Source organism: Pseudochaenichthys georgianus, chromosome 4 (genome assembly GCF_902827115.2).
Source record: "Pseudochaenichthys georgianus chromosome 4, fPseGeo1.2, whole genome shotgun sequence".
Taxonomy (NCBI): Eukaryota; Metazoa; Chordata; class Actinopteri; order Perciformes; family Channichthyidae; genus Pseudochaenichthys; species Pseudochaenichthys georgianus.
This window is the reverse complement of record NC_047506.1, coordinates 8886712-8911330: the sequence shown is the minus strand read 5'-3', so window position 1 is coordinate 8911330 and position 24619 is coordinate 8886712. Positions and strand designations below refer to the sequence as shown.

At 40.6% G+C, this 24619-nt stretch overlaps 1 protein-coding gene across 3 annotated transcripts; it reads right to left on the bottom strand.

The window, feature by feature from the left end:
• Positions 1–629: 629 nt before the first annotated feature.
• Positions 630–24059, bottom strand: tjp3 (tight junction protein 3). 3 transcript variants are annotated; one of them, XM_034081648.2, is made up of 30 exons: positions 23862–24059; positions 16229–16285; positions 15568–15692; positions 15078–15180; positions 14677–14971; positions 14488–14591; positions 13474–13663; positions 13198–13273; positions 12637–12734; positions 12377–12467; positions 11984–12166; positions 11770–11873; positions 10337–10421; positions 9512–9630; positions 8831–8927; positions 8181–8269; positions 7992–8064; positions 7311–7378; positions 5993–6056; positions 5736–5892; positions 5226–5334; positions 4920–5139; positions 4005–4210; positions 3820–3915; positions 3628–3707; positions 3300–3510; positions 3047–3147; positions 2030–2602; positions 1206–1264; positions 630–1112 (listed from the first exon to the last, which is right to left on the bottom strand). In XM_034081648.2, exons 2-30 carry the CDS (start codon positions 16274–16276, stop codon positions 992–994), a joined length of 3945 nt encoding a protein of 1314 aa, XP_033937539.1. In that variant the 5' UTR covers positions 16277–16285; positions 23862–24059; the 3' UTR covers positions 630–991. The 3 variants fall into 3 exon arrangements, with proteins under 3 accessions (XP_033937539.1, XP_033937536.1, XP_033937538.1); XM_034081645.2 differs by lacking the exon at positions 23862–24059 and adding an exon at positions 20414–20789; XM_034081647.2 differs by lacking the exon at positions 23862–24059 and adding an exon at positions 19036–19189.
• Between the last annotated feature and the right edge of the window lie 560 nt (positions 24060–24619).

The following is a 24619-nucleotide window of genomic DNA, read 5'->3' as shown; positions in this document are numbered from 1 at the left end:
TATACTAAATAAATGTTTGAAACAATGTTTGACAAAGGGCTTTTGTACAAGAATAGGTCAAATGCAGAAGCCACATTTCATCTCTATATATCAAGTTAGTGGCATCTGTTAAACAAAATGAATAATCAATCAGATCGATGGATTCCAGAGAAGAGGAAACTTTGAAGGCCTTTTTCTCAAAATGATGACTCTGTGACAGTCATATAATGTGACATATTTTGCTTAATATTTGGAGTACAACAACAATCCTGATATTAGAAAGCTAGGAATCTCCTCTTTCCAACAGTGTATACAACTAAAAATGTGTCTTCGGGTCAATGCGTGAATTCGATAAGAGCAGGTCACAAATACACAATTCAGTATATAAACCAGAAAATAACTGTTACAAAAAGAACCTGCTGTCTTTGTGACATTTGTGTTTCCCAGTTGGTCATCCAAACTGGAAGGAGAGAATAATATCAAAACTCTGTCACAGTTGCTTTAAAGTTTACTTGATCAATCATTGTTTGTCCACAAAAAAGTAAATTCCACATATGTAGTTAATATCAGAGATCGAGGTTGTATTTTATGTAAATCATGGCAAAGACATTTATAGCATTTAGTCAAATTAAACAAACCCACTTTTGAAATCAGGAAAACAGTTTAATGTAGAAAAAGTGTCATCACAACATTTAATAAACGTTCCATCATATTTATTTGAAAAGACTCATTCATTATGACTTCTAATAAAACTAGAATTTGTTTACATGTTACATGCAGTAGCCTTGACAAATGGCATGATGATTTGTTTGACATTTAAATAAAAAAATATGAAAAGAAATCAAGCACGTCTGTGAGAACCTTTCTTCAAAAGTTAAAATGTTTAGTAATCTGTTAAAGGTTGTAAGATATCTTTAACATCCCACACCTGTACAAGTTTGCTGGGGGAGTGAAAGCGTTTTAATGTTCTTGTTAGATCAGTAAACTCCAGCTGTAATCCTTGATGTATCCTCTAGAGTTCTGTTGCAGGACCCCATTCAATGTCCTCCACCCCTTCCTCCTCCTCTTCAGAGCTGTCGCTGCCTCGGATCTGTGTGCGTCTGAACTGCACTGCCTGATGATGGTGTGCTAGCCTGTCAACAAGAAGGAGCAAGGGGTTAACATTTTGCACATAATCCTCATTTTGGCTCTACTGTGAATACCAAGGAGAGCTAAAGAAGACTTACACAATGAACTGAGGGCCCTTCTTCGCCTCCGCCACCGCCTGCGGCTCTGCAGAGCGCGCCTGGAAGAGAGGAGAGAAACGTAACATCATTTTAGTTTTCTATAGAATAAAAAAATGGGCCTAAAAAGATACATGTAATAAATCAGCATTATACTGTTTTTTCATGGATGATTAAGTGACATTTCTTCTTCTTTTACATTACTGACGAGCATTTTCAAAACCAGTTCTCGTCATAATTATTACTTTTCAGGTAAGAAAAGTCAATTTAAAGACTTAAGACTATAACCTTTACATCTGGGTTAAAATGGTTGAAATGCAGCTTTAAATGTTTCTGTCTTACACTGCTCGAGCATTCATTTGTTTGAGGGAAAATCAGTCATATTTAAAAACTGTTAAACATGAAAGAAAAAATATAGATAATGTAGTAAAAAATAAATACATTACCGAGGTACACTGAGGCTGCAACTAATGATTATCTCATCCTCAAGTAATATGCAAATAATTAATTACATACTTGATTACTTGTTAGGTTTGCAAAAATATTAGTAAAAACATTTAATCTCAGTTTTTCCTAAGTGCAAGTTGCCTGTTATGTCCAAACAACAATTCAAACCCAAATATATTGACATTGTTTTCATTGACTAATAAACCATCAAATATTTACATCTGAGAAGCTAAAACCAGGCGATGTTTAGCACTGAAAATTATGCATTTTGTTAATTTTATGACCAAACTTTAATAAACGTATTGTTCCAGTGCATTTGGTTTAAAGTTACTGGCCTTATATGCATAAAACACGCAAAAAAAGACCAACATTTAGTTTACCCGTTGTAGTTTCTCCTCGATGACAGACAGGCTGGCAGGGGGCGGGCTCTCCGGCTGGGCCTCAGCATAAGATGGCTCGTTCACAGAGTGGCGAACAAACGGGTCAGGGGCTATAAAGTCTGGGGGTCCTTCTGATGGAGTGGTGGGTGCAACTACCTCATGTGCACTGAAATCCGAGTCTGAGAAGCTGCGGTGGGAGGGGTCCTCCTCCTCTGCAGCGCTGTGGGGGGGGCTGTAGCTCTCTCTGCGGGACATCCTGAGCTCGGGCACGTGCATCAAAGGCGGGATATCCCGACTCGGGTCTTCTTGAGGCTCGGGGTCCTCGATGGGGCTGAGGCGCTCGGAGGCGGGCTCAGACGATCGGGCTAAAGCAGATCCAATAGCCCGGGACCCTCTGGGGGCAGCGGGGGCACTCTGCCCGGGGTACGCCTCCTCCAGGTCCTCGTTGTCCGTGTAGGCCTCTCCGTCAGTGAAGGCCTCTCCGTCAGTGTCCTCCAGGTCACTAGCAGCACTCAGGTAGTCAGACTGCGTCTGATCCAGAGCATCCAGGTCCTGCTCCGCTCCGGTCTCCAGCTGCAGAGGAGAAGACAACACATTTAATTAGTTTTACAGGCAGGAAGAGACATCCAATGAACTGTCAGTTAGATAACAGATCAGGTTAATAAAAAAGAAGTCTCAGAATATAAGAAAACCAATGCACAAGAATCTAACTTTTTCTTAATCAATCTTATTTTTTTATTTGTGTATTTACCATTTTTTTTTACTTGAACTTTGTTTATTTACTGCACTGTATCACCAAGTCAAATCCCTGTGTTTCCTCCTCTTGGGCAAATGTTTTTATGAACATTTGAACAAAAATAATTTCCAAAACTAATCATACACTTAAAAGATTAAAAACAGAAAGGCATCGGTAAATGCAATGTTGTAAATAATGTTCATTAGACTGCAGCACTATGCTTCACTTAAAAACAAAGAGAAAAGTGCTTACATGTGAAATAATCAGTGAGTGTTTCTTACCGTCACTTCAGACACCCAGACAGGCTTTGACTGTTGGTGGCGGATCTTATCCTTCAGAGTCTCGTACCAGATATGAGAGTTTGGCTGCAGGTCAATACGTGCTGTAAAGGTCAATAGAAAAACATTAAACTAAAAGTTTGTACATTGTACAATTTTACTAAACAACTACACAATTAGAGAATAAGGAAACTAACTTTATAGTATTCTCAATGATGATATATGACAGAGACAGACTTTGCTCCTGTGTGATTACCTGAGAAAAGGTGGCTGCAGTGTTTCCTGAGCTTCAGGGCCTGTGTGTAAAGGCGTCTGGAGCTCTTGTTGGAGTTGGGGCTGTACCTCTGCCTCATGGCCTTCACGTCTTTCCTGCTGTGAGGGTCCAGGAACAGCACCATCGGGTGGTACTGGATGTAGTTCAGCCTCTCCACTGCAGTGGGCGTGATGTCCAGGAGGGGGTGTTTGTCCTAAGAAAAGAGGTAATGAAAAATAAGATGCAAGGGGTAAGCAAGTACACAAACTAAATAAGATTCATGTTGTTTTTCAAAGTGACCAAATATAAAAGTTGAGGTTTATTGGCTCACCTTCTCTGCTATTCTCCTCACAGTGTCCAGTTTGATAACTGTGGAGGCGCCGTCTCCTCCTCCACTGCGAGGAACCATGTCTACGCAAAACAGGAGGCAGAAAAACAATGTTTACAAAGTGAACACACAACAGAATTACTGAAACAGAAAATGAAGGAAATATTTTCCTTATTGAAAAGAAGCCCCACAAACCTGCTGCTTCATAATCATCAGGCATCTCTCTAGCCAGTTTATCCATGGCAATATCATTAAGAGGACCCAGAATAACAATGGGTCTTTTGAAATTAGCTGGAAACAAAGAAATTCAGGGTTAAAATTAAACATGCTCCAGTCGAGTAAAGATATTAAATCAAATGTGTATGTGAGGTTAAAAAAACCTTCTCTGAGCAGAACCCTCTCATAGGCTGGAAATTTGCCCTGGATGGTGAGCTGCAGCAGGTCTTCACGAGTCTGCCGGACGTTCTTTTCATTCTTTTTGTTGCCTTTGAGACCCCGTAGTTTCCAGAACTCGGCTCTTGATCCGGTCACCTGCCTGTCTGCAGTCAGCCGCTGCGCCTGCTCGATGCTGGCCAATGTCTCCGCCCTGCAGGAGATAATAACAGGATGTAACACTCAAACATGGTTGTTCCTAAAGGATCAGATTTTCTGAAGTGGTGTTGTGTTGCGTGTGGTACTGATCTGTATACAGTGTATATATCTACAAGCAGTATACTGCTGTCGGTGGGGCAGCAGCAACATGTCTTACAACTACATTAAAAAACAACTGTCGCAATATTTGTAATATTTCAACACTTTAGGCCAGGAAACTGAGGGTGTTATCTATGCTCATTTAAAAGCCACCAGAATCCATAGATTCCGATTTAAATATTTAAAACACCATAGTCACTCAATACCAACAACAAATTCATAAATTAAAGCAGTGGTAGGACGGCAAATCTCATGTGAGGTAAATTTAGAATTTATTTTAATGGAGTCTGGTGGCTTTGAAGTGAGCAAAGATACCAGCTAGAGTTCACCATTGTGAAGAGTTGCTGACGACAAGATAAAGCAACGGAAATATTGTAAATAAAGCGTTCACTTAAACCGGTTTTAATATTAGATGGTAGTCCTTTTTTTTAAGAAGGCTTGAATATGTTTTTCTGCTGCTCCTGTCTACAGCAAATATGCTGCCACTACATTCTAATGCAGGTAATAAACTGACCAAAAGTAAATGATACAACCCCACTTGTACACAAAAACAACGGTCACTTTAAAATAGAAATGTGAACCTCTATCACCCATCCCTTCCGTACCTGGCCTGGTTGGGGATGGTGCCTTTGTCCATCTCGTGCAGGTCGTTCCCCATGCGGCTGGCCAGCCAGTTTCCCAGCTTCCCGCGGTGCATGGTGTCCACGACCCTGAACACCTCTCCTCTGGTGAAGCTCAGGCCGATGGGCCCCTCTGCCTCGTGGTCGAAGTGGGAACGGATGTAGAAGTTGTCCGCCAGGTTAGACTTGATGATCTTCTTATAAACTGAGGAGAATGAAAATGATTGATACATTCAGTCACTGATTGAGAGTAGTGTTACCCATAATAATCATCATTAGGGATAAACCTACTGTCCATCTTGTGCTGAGTGCAGATTGCAACCTGCTCTCCTTTCTTGATGTCCAGGAGGAAGTTGGCCGCTTCTTCTCGTGTGAAATGACCAAAATCCACGTTATTTACCTGAATGAATGAGAGATAATTGTAAGGAAAAAAGTTATTTATTTTAAAAGCCACTGACAAAATAGTGAAGATTTAAAAAACATAACATCTGACTTTTAGAGTCACAGTCAACTGCATTTTTATCTTAAACTTAACAATTAAATTGTGATTTGTTGAGACTCTTTACTTTAATTGTATTTAAATTCTTTAGCTCTTAAGCTCAAATGGCAAGGAAGATTTTATGTGAAACCCCTTGCTTAACAAAATACAATGTGCTGACTCATGGTGACCTGTTGTCTCCTTGTCAGAGCGTTGATCTGGAGTTTTCTTTTTTTAAATCAGCCAACATGTTAAAATATGGGCTAAACCCTTAAAAAGGTTATTAATGAACTACTGCTAGGTGTAGAGTGTCAGTGTCTCACCTTCATGATCTGGTCTCCCTCTTTCATCCCCTCCTCGTACGCGGGGCTGTTCGGCTGAACTCCCCCCACAAATATGCCGACATCGTTGCCCCCGACCAGCCTCAGACCCACGCTGCCCTCCTTCACAAACGACACTGTGTGGAGGTCTGAGCTGTACCTGAGAGTGGAATTATGTGAATTAGAAATGAGCACATTTCTGCTAAAACGAATTTACTAGGTCAAAGATAAAGATGAAGGAACCAATGAGCATCACTCACCCTGGATTAGCTGTGGGGTACGAGTCTGGAGGCAGGGAGTAGATGGGCTCCTCTACAGGCTTTGCTGGAAGAGATACGGACATGGTGAGACTCCCTGCTGCTGCTACTAATGCAGTGGTCGTCAAACTTTTTCTGTCAGGCCCCCCCTTTGGAGAAAAGAATAAGTCGGGGCCCCCCCAACACAAATAGTCAGGCTCAGTGGCGGCGCCAGTTATTTATTTTGGGGTGCTGTGGGGTAGCTTGACGTTTCATAGAGGGTGCTCAAACATTTAGGGTTTCCCATTAATGTCCCGGGCGCTACAGTGGAATGTTCTACTGCATATACACAGTGTGACAGTTACAATGAAGGCTCGCGGCATATAGGTGTAAGCAGGGGTAAAGTGCTATTTTATAGGTGGTGTGTGGACCTCACATAGGGGGGTCTGGGGGCAAGCTCCCCCGGGAAGATTTATTTTTAAATATTGAAGTTGAAAGCATCAATCTGATGCACTTTGAGAGCAAAATGAAGAGATCTATGGATACCTCTCTCAACACCCATTTGAAACAGAACTGGAAACAGATTTACTATTTCTTTATGGATATTTTACAAATCACCCTTTTAAACTTTATTCTTATTTTACTGTCATATAGTATTTCATACCTGTTTTTCATTTATTCTCTTATTTTATTATAACTATAATGATCATATAAACGTGTGCCTCGGAAATAATTGTTTACATTAATGGTGATCAAAACGTTTGAGACCCACTGAGATAACACTGAGAGTCCTTTAGCTCACTGAGTCTCTCAGTCTGACAGGAGAGGACTCTTCTCCACTTTGTTGTTGAAAAAACTCCTTATATCCTTTAGCGTAGCTCGCTAGCACCAGAAGCTAGCTAACGATCTCCGGTACGCTATCTCTCTCTCGCTCGCGCACACACACACAGAGCCGAGCTTTAATGAAACACAGAGACCAAGACGTAATAGTACTGCATCATATTATTTTCGAATCAATAATTTTTCAATTTATGATTTTTTTTTTTTAATCTTTTTTCTTTTTATAACCATTTTTCCTTCTGGTCTCTTGCGCCCCCCTGGCATGCCTCTGCGCCCCCCACTTTGAGAACCACTGTACTAATGTATGTTTCTTTGTTGTCAGTGAAACTCACCATGTAGTCCATACTTTTTTTTAAAATACACTAAGACCACAATTTATAAAAGCTCAACATATTTGTTTTGACAACACGTATGTGAAACTTGAAAACAATTATTTAGTAGTCAGTCTAAATTGTACTTTGCTGTTATGAGGTTATTGCAGTAGTTTAGAGTTGAGCCTTACAGTAGGCGGTTGGGTTGTTCTTCACTGAAATCCCAGACCGGACCGTACCATTAGCAGCACGAGGAGCTCTGAGAGGAGGAGAACAAAAATCAGTTGAGATATTTATGTCATAGCAAATATACACTTAAAACTATTTATCTAAAAAGTTCCTAAAGATGTTAACACGTACATGTAACCGTGGCCCTTTTTAATTTCTACAAATAATGTTGGCTGTGCTGATGCATTTCGCATAACATTTTGATTAGGGAGTGAGTTTTATTTTATTTTTCTATTTTGCAAGTTCAACCTGAGTTCCTATACGTTTTTAATAAACTGCATAGAGAAAATACAGACACTGCTGCATTTATAGCATTACATTATGCATTATACAATTGCTTTGAATACAAAGCACTGGCTTCAAAATTGTAGTTATTACTATTATATGTTATATTATATTTTCTCATGTTTACCCCTATAATACAAACACAAAAATATAAATGAATCAAAATCAATAATGTAAAACTATGGAATTATGTAAAAGAAAATGTTTTAACATCAGGACTCATTATCTCTGTGAAAGTGGAAAACAAAACAGAAACAGATATATTTTTCCTCTAAGGACATCAGAGCCTCTTTTTATAAGTTAAGCACACGGAATACAGACTTGATTTTGATAAAGTGTGTGTAAGTTCTCAGGCGTACCTGCGGTGGCTGTCTCCTCGCTCAGAGCTGCCCGACCTCCTGAGGTGTGACAGCTTGTCTGACTCTGAGGAATCTGAAGGAGAACAGACAACAGGGATGGTGGTCAAGACTAACTTTGACCTTTCTGATCGGATGATGACAGTACAGAGGAGGAGAGGAGGAGTGTGTGAAGCAGAGGAGTGAACTGACCGTCAGGAGGAGGTTCGGAGGGGGACACGATGCGACGAGGAGGCTCCTGCTTCACCGCGACTGAAACAGGTTTTATTTCAGGCTGGACTCTGAAGGTAAGACAAATATATTTGATCAACTACAATATATAATGTAACCTTTCTTGTCATCTTGAGATACAGTATGTAACAAGAACAGTGCATTATAACTGTAACAAATCTAGCTTGTTATTTAAAATATCTCGTCAAAATATAGATATTTTTTGCATTCGACTTTCAAGATCTTTGGGTATCACTTTATTCTTATAAGATTACTAGAGACTCTGTACAATGACAAATTATCAGTTGTAAACAAACATTTACCAAACTGGAAGCATCTTGTGTTTTCTGATTCTGACTAACTATAAAACGCCTGCTGGTTTACTGTCAACAGTGTTGGTTGAGATCTACTTCAGGTCATTGGAAGTACTTGTTAAATTCAGAGTTTCTGCTTCATCCCACAGATTGTGTTTATGAAAAAGGTATTGCATCATGACTTATTTATTTATTATGAAGTGTTTTATAGAACTTGAGACTCGACTATTAGGGGGTTAAATACTTGTAACATGTCTGTTGAGAAAAGTATTGCCAACATCCACCTGACTACTGACAAAACATCTCTATGTTTCTCACCTGTATCTGTCGGTGGCTAGGTTGGAGTTTGTGCTGTTGGTAGACGCCCTGCGAGGCACGGAGGCATAACTGGCCTCTGATTCAGTCTCTGAAGGAGCTGTGAAGATAAAGAAATAATAGCTGCCATCAGGAAACAATCATCATTTTTCATTTTAGTAGCTAAAAGACAGTAGATGTCCTTTTTTTAAAGAAAATATTTATACTAAATCAACCATTTTTACATCAGAGTACGATGTGCTATATTTAAGCCACTAATACAGCACAAAACACTTTAAATTCAAACCATAACACACAGATGCCTCTCCTTGACAGAGAGAGACGCATACACTTCTCTTAATGCTGGAAATATTCAATCAACTGTTATTCATAAACCCCAATCTCACAAATTACACATTCACCCCCTCTGTCCTCTCAGTGCACAAGGAGAAGCTCCCAATAGAAACCCCACAATTAACAGGGGAGAAAGGAACAATGGATGTATTGTTCTCCACACACACACACACACACACACACACACACACACACACACACACACACACACACACACACACACACACACACACACACACACACACACACACACACACACACACACACACACACACACACACACACACACACACACACACACACACACACACACACACACACACACACACACACACACACACACACACACACCTTTCTGTGGTGGGTTGCTGGCGGTGACGCTGGGGGCGCTCCATCGCGGCGGCTCGACCTGCGGCAGCTCGACCTGCGGCAGCTCGACCTGCGGCGACAGGGAGACGTCGGGTAGAACTCTGCAACAGAACAGAGGGATGCGGGAGTGAGGGAGGAGGAAGACAACAGATCTCAGTTACGTTTGGAGCAGGGGGACCCGTGGCTAATATGATGATGATTGATGATGAGACTTAAATGTTGAATATTCACCTTAATGTCTCTTGAGGGAAGCTCTCTCAATCATGGTTAACTGCTTTGTAACTGATCAAAATTAACCATTCATAAGCAGAATAATTCTATTTAGAAATATGTTATGATCTTGTTTGCTATCAACTGTTTGAATACATGCTGAATAAAACATGCAGATTTTCAATTGAGGAACTATTGTACAGGTGTTTGATTGGAATAGTGTTCTTCAGGAATAATTGTCCTCAGTTTAATCAACATTTAGCCACATACAGGAGAGGCTCTGGTTCAGTGGAAGTCACTTTTATTTAGTAATAACAAAATATCATCACAAAACATAAAACACTTAGTACACAGCCAAACAAAAACAAATCAAGCAAAATCAGAAAGGCTTCAAAACGAGACTTAAGGTACACAATGAGCAAATCAAGCAAAATGGCAGAGACACAAAGGGGTGAATTAAGAAGAAAAAAAAGGTAAATAAAAACATGTGATTAGCTAATGGTAAAACGGGGAGGCGTCTGCTCAGTGTCCCGGTCCGCGAGATGGTGTTGGGTTTCGGGGAGGGGGTGGGGGGGTTGGGCAGACCTTCATCTGTACCTGTATCTGCTGAGTGATTCCTGGCTGTACGTGGTGCTCTGCCTCTGAGGAGGAGCCAGGCTGGTCTCAGACTCGGAGTCAGAGTCTGAGGAAGAAGAGAACAAGAGGTATAACATCAGGTTTTGTTGTTGAGCTTTTAGCTGGTAGATAAACGACACACACCTTTTGTAGTCAAAGATATAAGTTATTTGTTTCTCACAACTTCTACAATTATTCATTGGTTTTAGTCGCAAAATATGTTTATTGCGCTTTCTCATTTAAATAAAACAGAGCACTATTTCACTTGTGTTATAATCCCGCTAATGTACGAATTAGGGCTGCACCACATTCGAAAAAACTGAGATTGCTGTTTTACACAATATGAAAAAAGCTATATTTAAAGTTTAGTTTAAAAGGTAAATATAATACAAATATAAATCTGTTGCACTTTGAGAAACATTGCTGGCTGGTGGCTGGCTATTGGTTCCCTTATATGAGCGGAGCACATATTTTAAGACGTCAATATTGCAGGTGATCATGTGTATTTAAGTATGGGAAGCCAAAATCATGATGCGACTAAAATTCGATTAACTTTGAAGCCCTTGCTCACAGGCACAACACCAGGTCCAGACTTAAACCAGTCACCTTTAAAAGGAAAAACAGACATGGTAGCTTTTAATGTTTTTTTTGTTAACACCTTTGTTTTCCTTGATCTCAGGAAGGCTTTTGACACTGTTGACCACCAAGTGCTCCTTACAAAGCTGACGTATTTCAATTTTTCGGCAGATTCAATACAGTGGGTTAAATCTTACTTATCAAACAGAAAACAGTATGTTTTGGTCAACGGTACCAAATCCCCCTACCTTGTCAACCCTGTTGGGGTTCCACAAGGTTCCATTCTTGGACCATTACTGTTTTCTCTGTACATTAATGACTTGCCTAATGTATGTCCTGATTTGAATGTACAAATGTATGCCGATGATGCGGTCATCTTTGTACAGGGGAAAAATACTGAAATAATCACATCCTGTCTCTCAAATGCATTGGACAAGGTTCAACACTGGCTGGACAACATTTGCTTACAGTTAAATGTAAAAAAAACAGTAAAACGACCAGTAAAAATCGAAGGATCCAATGTCATAAATGTTGTGTGTGACGGGACTACGGATGGAAATTAGCTCAAAGCTAAAATCCGGCTCATTTACATTTCAAAGCATTATTTTGTTTAAAATGTTCATTAATGTGCATTGTCCCGGTTCAAATAAACAGTTAAACGCAGAGCCTTTTTTATTGTTCATCTGTCTTTAGCTCTATTTGACTGCAGACACCTGCTCAGCAGCAAATATTCAAAGCAAATATTGTCAAAGAGGTGTTCGACAAAGTCCAGGATGTGTACCATCAAAAATGTATGTGTGTGTGTGTGTGTGTGTGTGTGTGTGTGTGTGTGTGCTGACCTGGGGGCGGGACTCTGAAAGGAGAGCTGACCCTCCTTGGTGGCTCCTGGCGAACGTTGATGGGGGAGGATCTCAGTGCTACGTGAGCAAGATCAGGAAGCACTCTGAGGGGGAGAGGGGGGAGGAAGAGGCGGTTAGGAATCGCTGGTGGACAATTAAGTTTGTATTACTCATGGTATAACTCGTTTTTCTTTTAATGAAGCTTAGTCCTTACTTGTATCTGATGTCGGGGCGGGGGCCCTCTCTGCGCGGCGGGGGGGAGGTGCTGCGGTCAGAGTCTGACGCGGACACCGGCCGGCGGGGCAGGGAGGCGGAGGACGGGGCGCGGGAGGTGTTCCAGTTGGGGACCAGAGGAGAGGACCGGGGGTTTGGGATGCTGGACATGCCAGACAGAGTCCTGGAGAAAGAGCAAATCAGTAGATCATGAGTTCCTTCTTCTTCTAACTAATCGTAAATTATTTAGATGAAAGTCAGAATGCAACTGAAACCAACATGTCTAAAAAGTCTGTATGTTTCCAAAGCTGAATAGATTATCAATCGTATGGCCAAAAACTGTGTATGATTATTTTCATAAATAAAAACAAATCATCCAAGAAATGTTACTGACTTGTATTTGCTGGAGTTGTCCCTCAGGTCCGGGCTGGTTTTCCTGACAGGAGGAGGAGAGGCACTGCGGTCCGACTCAGACTCTGATGGAGCTGAAGAAACAATAAACAACAACCAACATTAATGTATTTCTATTGTCCAACTTCTATTAATATTTATATAAAGTTACCCCGATCACTGTAAGTCTCGGATTGTGATCACCAACAGTGATAGGGGTACATTTAAAATAGCTATAGTTTAGTGATACTCAGCGGGACTGACCTCTGCGGGGAGTGTAGGTTCTCACAGGAGGCCGGGTAAAGGTGGAGCGCTGCGGTGATGGATCCCGAGACTTTGGGAGAGGAGCTTCAGCTCTCGTTCTGGGGTAGAAATAAATATTAAAAAAGTTAGAGAAACAATCTTGTGCCTTTTTTTCTCCACTTTGTTTTAACATTATAAGCAAAAGGTAATAAAGTTCTTGATAGACGTCTCCCTTTTTCTCAAAATACACTTCAAATCTACCATAGACGTTTTCCAATGCATATTTGGAATTCCACAATCTGAAGCCTAAACAAATCATGTATTAAATTGTATTTTACTGTATTGTCTTTGATTTGTATTATATAACGGTTACTGTGTTCACCACCTGTTTGCTCGTTCTAATCACATGAAAAAGTCACACATTCAGTGATGTCAACAGTTTTGCATTTTCACAGACAGACCGAGATAAACTGCCACAAGAGAAATAACACTGTCAGGAAAGACATTTTAAACCACTTAAAAATGACAACTAGTACATCTACAATTATTTCTGTTATGACTGGTGAGGTGGGTGCCGTGTACCTGCGTGTCCGTTTCTCTCGGGTGGGATGACGGGACGTCCTGTGAGAAGGGATGTCTTCATCAAGGTCTGAAATGTCTGATAGGAAACAGAAAGATTAGCTTAGATAGCTGGAGATAAACTTCAATAAGCGAGGCCAAGAATTCTGCAACAACTCACTCAAAGCAAATCCTTTCTCAATGATCATCTTCTTTTTTACACATTTTATTTCAGTCTAGCTTTAATTCAGCACACCAAGCTAACATTGAATACCGCACCTCCCCTCCCCTCATCCTCACCTTCCAGCTCAGAGCTGCTGTCTCGGTGGCGGTCCTCCCCACTGTTAGGGGCGCTGTCCGCCACCTCCGGGATGCTGACCAGGAACTTGCGGTCGTCTCTCAGCACCGTCATGGTCAGTTTCCCCCGGCTCTTCTCCACCAGGTGCTTTGTCTCCAGCAGGGACAGATTCTCCGTCGTCATGCCATTTATCTGGACAAGGAGAACAATCAAAAAATATAATAAGTGAGGAAGTACTAGACTCCTGGTACTAGGATGGGTTAAATGCAGAGGCCACATTTCACTGTGTGTGTTGTGTGCTCTGCATGTGTGACCATTAAAGAGGGTTTCATCCCTCCCAATTATATTATATTCTTCTTCTATTCTATAAGTCCCACACCAGGAAAAACAAGAGTTTGACGTGTCGGAAACAATGCGACTCAATAGAGGGCGTTTTGTTTTTGATGAAGAGGGGTACAAAGCTGCTGTAGGCCTATATGGCGGGAAATACAAAATCCATCATGGATTCATTCCATTGTCTTAATCCAGTTTCAACAACATTGCAAGATTGTCATGAAATAATATATTTAATATTTAAAATGGTCCAAAAACATTCTATTACATGTGCATTTAATGATCAAATGTGTAACCCCAATGCTTTTCTGGATGAGACAAGTAGAAATGATGGTTCTAATGTATAGAGATACATTTTTGGAAAAGTGTGGGATGGGAATATGTAGGAAAGCTTAACAGGAAAATGCTAACAGAATAAAGTAGAAGTACGTAGGTATGTACTGTATACATAAGGGTATGCGGGTGCAATTAGATGTGATGGAAAGAATAGGAAGAGTACGGATATTCACTTCTGGAAGTAAAGATAGAGGACTCAAAGTCTTCCTGGGTTATGGCCATCATGCACTGTAGCTTTTGAATACCTCTTTCAGTGCTTCTGCATATATATATGTATAAAAAGGGTTTTATCGAAATATATTGAAAGACCAAGCCCCATTTTAGATTATCCAAATCTTATGTATCACCTTGAGGATGAGGTCTCCCTCCTGCAGCGTTCCTTCTGTGGCAGCCAGGCCCGTCTGTGTCATGTGTTTGATGAAGATCTGACTCCCCAGCTTCAGTCCGTACTCTGCAGAAAGAGGACGACAAGAAGAGTTCAGTCAGACATCTGCACTCTCCCCATGTCAGTGCAAACCAACCCGGTGAAGTCTTACCATCTGTGATTTTCTTTTTAATCAGTGTGGTTCTGAGTGGTTTCTCTGGGACGTCCTGATGCGGCAGCCTCTTGTATCCCGAGGACATCAGTGGTAACGTGTTGCCGTGCCCGTTGCGCTCGGGTGAAGTGCTGCGGGCGCGGCCTCCGTAGCGTTTGGAGTCTCTGTTGTCGCTGCCGTCGGAGAAGCGTCGTGTTCGTCTCGGGGGGTCCGGGTCCAGCAGGTTGGAGTGGGAGGCGGCCCGAGAAGGTCTGGTTGTGGCCGGGATCTGGATCTTTCGAGGGCGTTTCACTGTCTGAGAGAAAGATGGAGAGGACAAGGGTTTAGAGACAGTAGGCAGCAGTGCTTTGCAGATTAAAAAGTCCTTAAGGTGTTCCAGTTGTTGTGATCTCCATACTTACAACATTTGCAGTCTTGCCACATGACTTGAGGGTCTGAATGGTGAAGTTAGAGTGGACGTTTTCCATAGACACTGCATTGACCATCACAATTTGGTCTTTGTTGCTGCACAATGAAAGCAATTATGGAATAAATTAGTCCAGGCTAAAAACCCTTTTAAGGAAGTGTACATTCAGACAGGACATCATCTGTGTTTTGATGAAAGAGTCAAGTTCATTTCAGATAGTCATGTCAGACTCATGTAAGGCTGTACTGAACAGTTTTAAGCCATCTATACATTCTGTTTCAATCCGGTACATCTGCATCTGTGCAGGTTCAAATGACATTCTTTACAAACCTAGATTATAGTGCAGAGCTTTTTATTAAAACAAATAATATATGTAATTATATATAATATTCACAACGTAGCTTATCTATGGTTCAATCCATACTTGTATTACTAAAAATAAGACTTATTTGTTCATAGTACACGGTACATAGTAGTCAACTCACAACAGTCGTCCCATGGCTGGTCCGTTTGGCAGCACATCGGACACCACCACCGCCGTGTCCCCGTTGTCCGGGTGAGGCTTCTCCTTGCCTCCTGAAATGGCAAAGCCAAACCCATACTTGGGATCCTGTCATTATGAGAGAACGAGATTTAAAAAAAAAAAAGTCAATTGGAAATGACAGCAAGTAGAAGACAAAGTTATATAACTGAAGATAAAGAAGGTAAATGTGCAGAGAGGCAGAGGGAGGACGAGCACATTCCAGCGGCGCTCAGTGGGTGGACAGTGAAGTCGGCCGGGGTGCAGCAGCAGGGTGTGTCACTCTGAATTCCTGTGTGCTGTGAAACTGACACTGCTCAGGTCCAGCTCATCCCTAACGAGCACTTTTACGATACCCGCAAACACAACACTGACTGTGTGTCGTCAAGGAGCTTCGACTTTCACTTCTGTATTTGTGTAGCGATTAAACACCGACCGACTTCCACTGATGCACCAAAGATAAGTGGTCTGTGGTTCAACTTTACTTTGGTTTGTTGTAAATGTAATGTATTTATATGACACAAAGTAGGATTATACATGAATGCCCATAAACCAACACCTTATTGTCTGAAATGCATATCATTTCAATACCCTTATATTATACAACGTAACAAACAACCACCTACTTTGAGCAGTGTTATTGTATGTTGCTCCCATATCGTTAGCTCCTCCATTCCTGGTTTCTGGAACCAAAGAAAAAACACAACAAGGATTTTAATAAATGTATTCTTTAGAAAAAATATAAATGACTATTTCACAATATTAATATCAAAATAATTCATATCAATAGATAATCCAGGATCTTACAGGGAGGACAGTTGAGACTGAGCCAAGCAGGAAGAGTGTGTACGACTCAACCTGATCTCGGCATGCTCTCACCTGTCCCAATCCTGCCCGACCGGTATGGGGGAGGGGCTACCTGTGTGTGTGTGTGTGTGTGTGTGTGTGTGTGTGTGTGTGTGTGTGTGTGAACAACACGTTCAGTTTGTGTAAAATATTGTTTAGAGGCAAGTCGGATGGCAACTAACATGTATTTTCTATTTTTTTATTATTGGATGATCATGTGTATCATTTTGTCTATACAATGTAGATACATCATAAACGTCTTTTTCAGTGATATATGTATGACAAAGAAAAGCAACATATTCTGACATAAGATAACAAATTTGCCATACAATCTTTTGATTGTACATTTTTTGAGAGCTCTACTGAATCTAGTTTTATTTGCATTTAATTATTGTCATGCGATTTTAGAAATTTCAGACGTCACTAAAATCAAAAACTAATCAAAAAGAAACATATTTTCAATTGTAATAAAGTGAGCACATCTTCACCTGTGCATAAATACAAGCTTAAAACAGCAGTGCAACGGTCAAATGTTGATTGCTCCAGCTCTCGACTAAATATGTGCTCTTAAAGTGACAGACACATGGTGGCTGTTCTTCAAACACATCCCTGTAAACGGTCACAGTCAAATCGCTTGGCCCTGGAGGCTGAAACTGTAGAGCGTTTGTAGATACTCAAGTGTCCAGTCACCTGTTTGTTTGTAGGAGATTGTGAATATTCTCTTAAGCAGTCTCTTTATCTCGATGAAGACACTTTCAGCGTTTTGGTTACTGAAAGCTGTATTTCGAAGCAATCATTTAAACGTGCCGTTTAATCTCAGAGGTTTGAATCATTGTGGGTTGTTCTTGCTTTCATCTCACATGGGAGTCGTTACCGTCATCCGAGAGTCACAAACAAAGGTGCACATTGTTATGAAACCACCTGAGACACCATCATTATAACCCCTCCCTCTGTTACATAAACGCTCATCTTCTCTTTGTCTTCTTTTTTGAGCAAATCTCCAGTTTCTGTACAAAAAAACATTCCGTTTTGACGACATACAAATAATTTACTTACAAACCAAACCACAGATTTTCACTCCGTGCACCAACATACCTCTCGTGTTTATCATTTTTCACATACCAGCACTTTTCAAAGGCAAACTAAAACAAAGTGCGGGGTGGCCTTTGGACAATAATTCAATCATGGCCGGGTTACAGTAAGAGAACGAGTAGAGCCAGCTCCTCTAGTCAGAGCCAGAGAGATACTGTCGGCGGTGAAGAGTTTGGAGCTTGTTCAAAATGCAGGTCAAACACCAAGTACAAGACACAACAAGGGTCAACTGTCCTGATCGACTTGAACACATCACCTTAAAGTACAACATTCATTTATTGATCCTGCAAAGATATTGTCAGTATAATGAAGTCAACCTTCCTTTGTCAAAGTAAATAAAGATGACAGACTTTGATCACAGCTGTAACATGAGACAGTGATAAAGGCTGAATCCCCTCGAGGGTTAGAAATAAAGACAAAGGTGAAAAGGATCCTTAACTAGAGCATCTCGTGAAAGAAAATGAACATGTTAATGGCACATGTTGACCCAGGTTGTTCTCACAAAGTAATGAATACAAATAAAATAATACTATACAGATGAAAAGGGGAGGAATGTCAAGTATGTTCACCACAACAATCTCAAACTGCCAGTGGGTGTCACACAGGTGTTCAGTGAGTGACCTGTGAACAGTGGGGCGTTTGTTTGCACAAGTTAATCATAAACCTGAAAGTAAAAACCAGGGCAACTGGCTGACATAACTGCCTGTGCATTTTGTCAACCAGACCCGACACTAAAACGGTTTGATAATGTTGTTTCACAGCAGTTACAGCTACAACATGCAGTCCATTGTTAGCAAAGCAATGGATGAACCAATGAGAAACTTTCCTTTTAGAAATACAAGTCGGTAAAAGATCAAAAAAAGTCAGCTGATTCACACCGAGCCGTTGAACCTGGGAACAGCAGGTCGTCCAGAGTAAACACGCCAAACCATAAAGCAGAGCTAAATTCATCAAATGTGGAACAAAAAGAAAACATGTCGGTTTAACCACTTCATGCAGTCCCACTGGAGAGGAACTCTTTGCCATGATACGGATATATTGATCACAGCTAAAGGTAAAGAGAGAAAATGTGCAAATTCAATCAAGCTCTCAGTCCTAACTGGAGGTAATTCCCTTAAAATAGGTTGAGATCGTTAAAAAATTGTTTGGCTTTTGAACAAAGAGCAATGTCTGTCTGCACTGAAAATCATTTACAAGCGGGCGTTTCGATGAATCAGACAGTCAAACTAATTCCTCCGACGACATAGGTATATTGCAAAAGCCCCTAAAAATCAGAAGTTTACCAAAATAATTTAACAAAAAAAGTAAGAAAGGCCATTCAGGAAAGTAATGTACTGTCTGCTAAGGGAGCCAGGTTAGAGGCCACAACCTCCTGCATCTTCAACATGTCTGTAATAATGGATGTCCTTTGTTAATGTCTAACAGCTAGGTTTGAGGTACTTCCAGGCAGTGATACACTGTTAGACATGCTTTGTGTTCTTCCCTCTCCACTTACCACATGATCCTTGAACCTCACTTCCATTTCCCACTGTGTCTTCTAAGCTGAACGAAACACCTGCAGCCTCCGGTGCTCAATGAACAGCCAGCTCTTGATATTCCATATGGCAAAAGCAAAACAATCCCAGATCCCACAGTTCTCCACCTCCACGTTCCTCCTCCTCCTCCTCCTCCTCCTCCTCCTCCTCCTCCTCCTCCTCCTCCTCAGATCAGCTCTGTGAGGATGGTGGCTGCCGTCCAGAAGAAAACCTGACCTCCTCCTGCTGAAGTTATTTGTAATTCGAGTGGCTGTGGTGTTTCTCTCTCAGCGGGCAGAAAAGAAAGAGACCTGGAGGAGAAACCTCACCTGGAGCGCTCCTCCCCCACCCAACCTTTGCCCACTCTCAGTCACTCTCCAGCGCCCTTCAATAAACGTGGATTCAGGGTGGAGCTGCACTGCAGGCAACCCCCCCCCAACACACAAAGCAGACCAGCAGAGTATCTCAAATGTGACCGGTACTCACAGGGAGGAGAGGAATAAGATCATACACAACTTCAAAGAAATACCAGCAAGAGGCACGTTTGATCAATTATTGACCAACTTAACTGCAAACTCTAAATTGGCTGTTTTCAAACAAATGTTATATTGAATTCTTTATAATAAGCGACTTTCACTTTCACAATCCAGCGCCCAATTTTGCAATGCAAAACTCATCATGTCCCATGCTAATCTTGCCATGTTTGTAGAGCTGCGAGGTGTATTGATTTCCAAGCATTCAATATAATGAATGATGCCAATCATTATTTGGGGATTTCACAGTCTGATAAACAAACCCCTAACCCGAGGAGGCCCAGCTGACACATGGGTGGGCCAGTTTAGTGCAGATTGCTTTTCCATCCATTACCTCTCTTTATGGTCACAGACAGGCTTTAATCCCACTGGATAAATAAATGGTTTAGTTTTTATAAATTCTATGTATATTTTTGTAATTATACATTTATATCATCTTTAGATTCTTAGAAATCATTGAAAATCACGTTAAAATCTTAGCATTTCTGAAGCTGTTACAAGCAGAGATGTGTATTACAACTAAACGACTGACCTTTAACATTACATCCGAGTAAACAATTTGTCTCAGGAGGACATGAATCAAAATAATTGGATTCGAGCTCAAATGTATAATAAAGATATATGGGCTTGACTAAAGCTTGGCCAACAAACATTCATTGTGACCAACTTTTATAATATAATATATGAAAGAATGATATCACTGCGCCGCTAACTATACGCAGCAATCCGATCAAGTGCGGTACATTGAATTAGGATACACAACCATGCAAACATAATGGCAAAGACATTAAGAAAGCCTTTGCTCCAGTACTATAAATCCACTTACAGGCACCACCAGCAGAGGAGGTGGAGGCCCCGGGGGCAGAGAGCCAAAGTGCTTCAGTAGTTTCATTCGCTGCGTCAGATTCATGATGATAACACTATCTTCTTTCGAAAAATACACTAAGGTCTAACCATGGTCCTTGTCTTTAAAGTCTCCAAAAACAAAAACAATCAAGAGAAAAAGGCAAAAAAAACAAAAACCGGGCACTTTAAGTATTCAACTTTAGAAAAAAGCAAATAAAAAAAAAAGCTTCCAACAGATACTTTGTGTATCCAATGATCTGTGTCCTCAGTTATTCCCTTTCGGCCGGGTTCATAAAGTCACGCAGGTCCACTTGCTCCCACAGTCAGAGGTGTGTGTGTTTCTTGGGTAACTGGCAGTGTTTCCCACAGGGCAGCGGCAGGCTGTTGGCTGTGTTTCAGTCCGCTGGGTGCTATGGTTACGTTGGGGAATGAGAGCGCTGGGCTGTTAATAATTGAAGCGGTGTTTGCTGCACTCCACGTCTGCTTGCCCTGAGTAAAGTTTCATGGGTTCCTGCACAGGCCCTGCACTGTTTCAGGAGGAGGACATGACAACAGAGGGCTTCAGAGGGCTCTCTCATCCATGGGTCAAATCATGGGAGTGCTGCAATCTTCTTTTTGTGATAATCAGTGCCCCTGCCTAGGGAAGAGTCACAGTGACTTTTACCTAACAGGAGCAGGAATAAAATGGGAGGAGAAGTTACCTGAAGGGTGTTCGGAAAGTGATATCAAACAGCTTATCAAATCTTAAACCAAAGAATGTCTGACGCAGATTGGTTTCTTAACGATGTTACAGTTTCTTTATTTATTTATTTTTTATATATTTCTAGTTATTGTGCTTTTTATTATGTTTTTAATTATTGTTTTTATTATCGTACTCCCATTGGGTTATTCACTATTGTAGTTACTGCCTGCCCTGTACAGCACTTTGGTCAGCCGAAGGTTGTTTTAAATGTGCTATATAAATAAATAAAGATTGAGATTGAGATTAAAAACAAGTGGGAGAATAACAAAACAGATGCCAGATCCTCGGCTAGAGTTCATCCAAGTGGAACAAATTATTCATAAGTCTGAAGAAAACAGAGCATGACAAGCAACCACTACTGTTACTAAAACAAGCACTTATCAAAGGTGTGCCCCCCCCCCAGTAGGTAAACACTCACTCATTCCTGTGTCACAGGCTCCACTGTGTTCATGTCATTTTAAGGCCACTCCTGTTGGCCTCGCAACATGCAAAGAAATCTACTTGTGTACCTTGTTCCACCAATACCAAATCCAGAATCGCTTTTACGATGATACATAACTGGAATTCTTCAACAGTGCAACAAGCGGCTCTGACAGATAATATTGATGAGAGAGACAGACTTAAAGCCTTCAACATAAAGGGGTTAGCGGTCAATGAGCAATACCAAAGCTCCCTCTTGTGTGCAGTGATTGAAGGACAAATACTCCAGAGGTTTGCAGAGCCCACAGACTGGCTGTAATTACACAGTGGGGCTTTGTAGCTCCCACTCACAGTGGACTTACTCATGGCATGTACTGTCAACAGTGTTTAAGTACTGCAAACACCATATAGCTACCTGGAGTCACACACAGTCCTCACTTGGGTTATGGAGAAATACACCCAAACACACCAAGGAAAAGTAACTCAAATGCATCTATAACAATCAATCAATGCAAAACAAATGCCTCAAGGAATACACTTGAAAAACAGTACAAAGAATGAATGCAAATCGTTATTTAGAGCTAGGTCCTGTGATCAATTGTAATGTGAAATGTAGTGCAAACCAACTGTGTGACAAAAAGGTACCTGAGGGTAAGTAAGTAAGTGAGCACGTTGTTTACTAATGTTATGCTAAATAAACATAAATAAAGTAGATAAATAGTCCTTTTTTTATTATAACAGAGTAATATGTACTATGAGGCTATTACATTTAGTTAAATGTTGTTATTTCCTGGATAAATTGATTCATTGTTTGGCCTAGAAAATGTCAGAAATATTGACAGACGTCCATCCTAGTTTCTCAAAGTCCAAGGTGAGTTTTTAAAAGTCTAGTTGTGTCAGTGCAAAACCCAAATACATTCAGTGTATCATTATATTAAACCGAAAGCAGAAAACCTCCATATATGAAAGGCTAAAAACACAATTTATACTTGGACATCAGTGCCTCTGTATCAATGAGAAGGTCTACTTTATAGCATTATTATATATATTTTAAGTTCATTTGATTTAATAGGGACATATTCTATATAATGTACACACTGAAAACAGCCATTAGATACAAGTATCACTGTGGGAAGAGCAGATGCTCATTTGCATATCCATCCCTAGAAGGGCTCTTATTTAAATGGCATACATGTGATGAAGACATCTACTTAGATTCGCTTGATCAGCCAAAAGCAGGCGTTTTAATCCATTTACAGATTTTGAATTGATAGAATATGTTTTCCTTGTCACCCACAAAAACACAGGAAATGAAACTAGGGCCTAAAACAGTGGCAAGCCGTACCAGTCTAAATGCTTTGGGTTAATGTTTAATCAGTGCATCAGTAAATTCACTCATTACATGAAGACGCAGATGTTTGGGAATGCAAAGACGAAACTATTGTGAAACTCTGTGACAGACAGGTAGAAACTTGCATGTGTGGCAGAACCAGTAAAGTGAGGATGAGGAAAGTGGGGCTTGCAGCGGACAGTCACCAACACACACACAATAGGACATGTTTCGAAATATCCTGTAATGGGTACATATGATATTCATACTAATATAAGTTGAAAGGCAGTACTCCGTCTTTCACTGAACTCACTATAATCACTACTACCTTGTTTGTTTATGCTTTTTGTTTGTTTACTTGATTGTGTCTCGTTTTTTTGTGTTGCTTGGTCCATTTCTTATTTCAATCCCCTTTCTTATGTCTTGATTTTAAGTAGAATTGTACTTCTATTGTTTATTGTTTGTGTATGTTTGAGGTTATAGCATCATCTCACCATTGTTTTAATTGAATTATGGCCTTCCTCTTTGTATTTTATTTCCCCTATGCTTCAGAAAAAGGAAACACCCAGTGAATAAGGTAAACCAAGGAAAACTCTCACACCGTGATAAACCAGGTGACACTCAGGCTTGTCTATAACCAACAATAATTAGGAAGCCATTATTAATTTAGTCCTGTAAATATCAAGTCGCAGGCCTGTAACTGCTCAAAGCTAGTCCTGTAGCTAACAGCTACATCGTAAGAGGTGAGATTAAAGCTTGCAAATGTACACAAAATATAATGTTTTCTTTCTTAAATTTGGTTTAGTAAAGCGTTTCTGTTTTTAAGATGTTTCTCTTACACTTCTCCTTCCCCTCGTCAGGCTGCTAACATGTCTGACAGCCACGCTTTTTATGTGTTTGTACAAGGAACATTTGACAGCAGTGAAGCAATCTCACCTGTACACTTCCGCTCTGAAGGTTAACACTGTGTTTGTCCGTCCCTCACACCACTCGTCGTGAAGTTTAAAAAAATAAAATCCTCTTAAAAGTTGACTTGCCTCAGCGACTGCTCGGCAGTTTGAAACTTTGTCCTAAATCTTCCTGAAGACAGGTGAGCAGGAGTGGCGTCCATGGCAGGTGAGTTTCACGACGTCATCACGCAAGTGTAGCGTCACCGACCGGAAGTTGGTCCTCCTCATAAACAAATCCTCCACCCAGTTTTGGTTGAGATAAGCACAGATGGAAGAAGTGTTTACAACTTTTACTAGTAAAAAGTTGCATTTTTGCTCTATAAAAATACTGTTACAAGTAAAAGTGATGTCATCAAAACTGTTCTTAAGTCAAATGTTTTTATGTAGTTTAAACTATAATAACACATACCAATGTGTCTGTTGAGGTAACTGAAACTGTTAAATAATTGTAGCGGGGTAAAAGTAGCCTACTTTATTTCCCTCCAAGGATGAAGTAGCATAACATGAAAATACTCAAGAACAGTTAAGTAGTATGGCAAACTTGTACTTGAGGAAAGTACTTAAATCAATGTGTATACATGTTTGTAACTACAATATTTATAATAGGTGTGTAGCAAGTGTATTGCATGCTCAGATTTTAAGATAATAGCCCCCTATTTCAGTAGTAGAATGAACTATATTTACAACTTAGTCAAATGAAGATAGTTGAGTGTTTTCTGGGGAAACTTCTGCTACCCAGCAGTA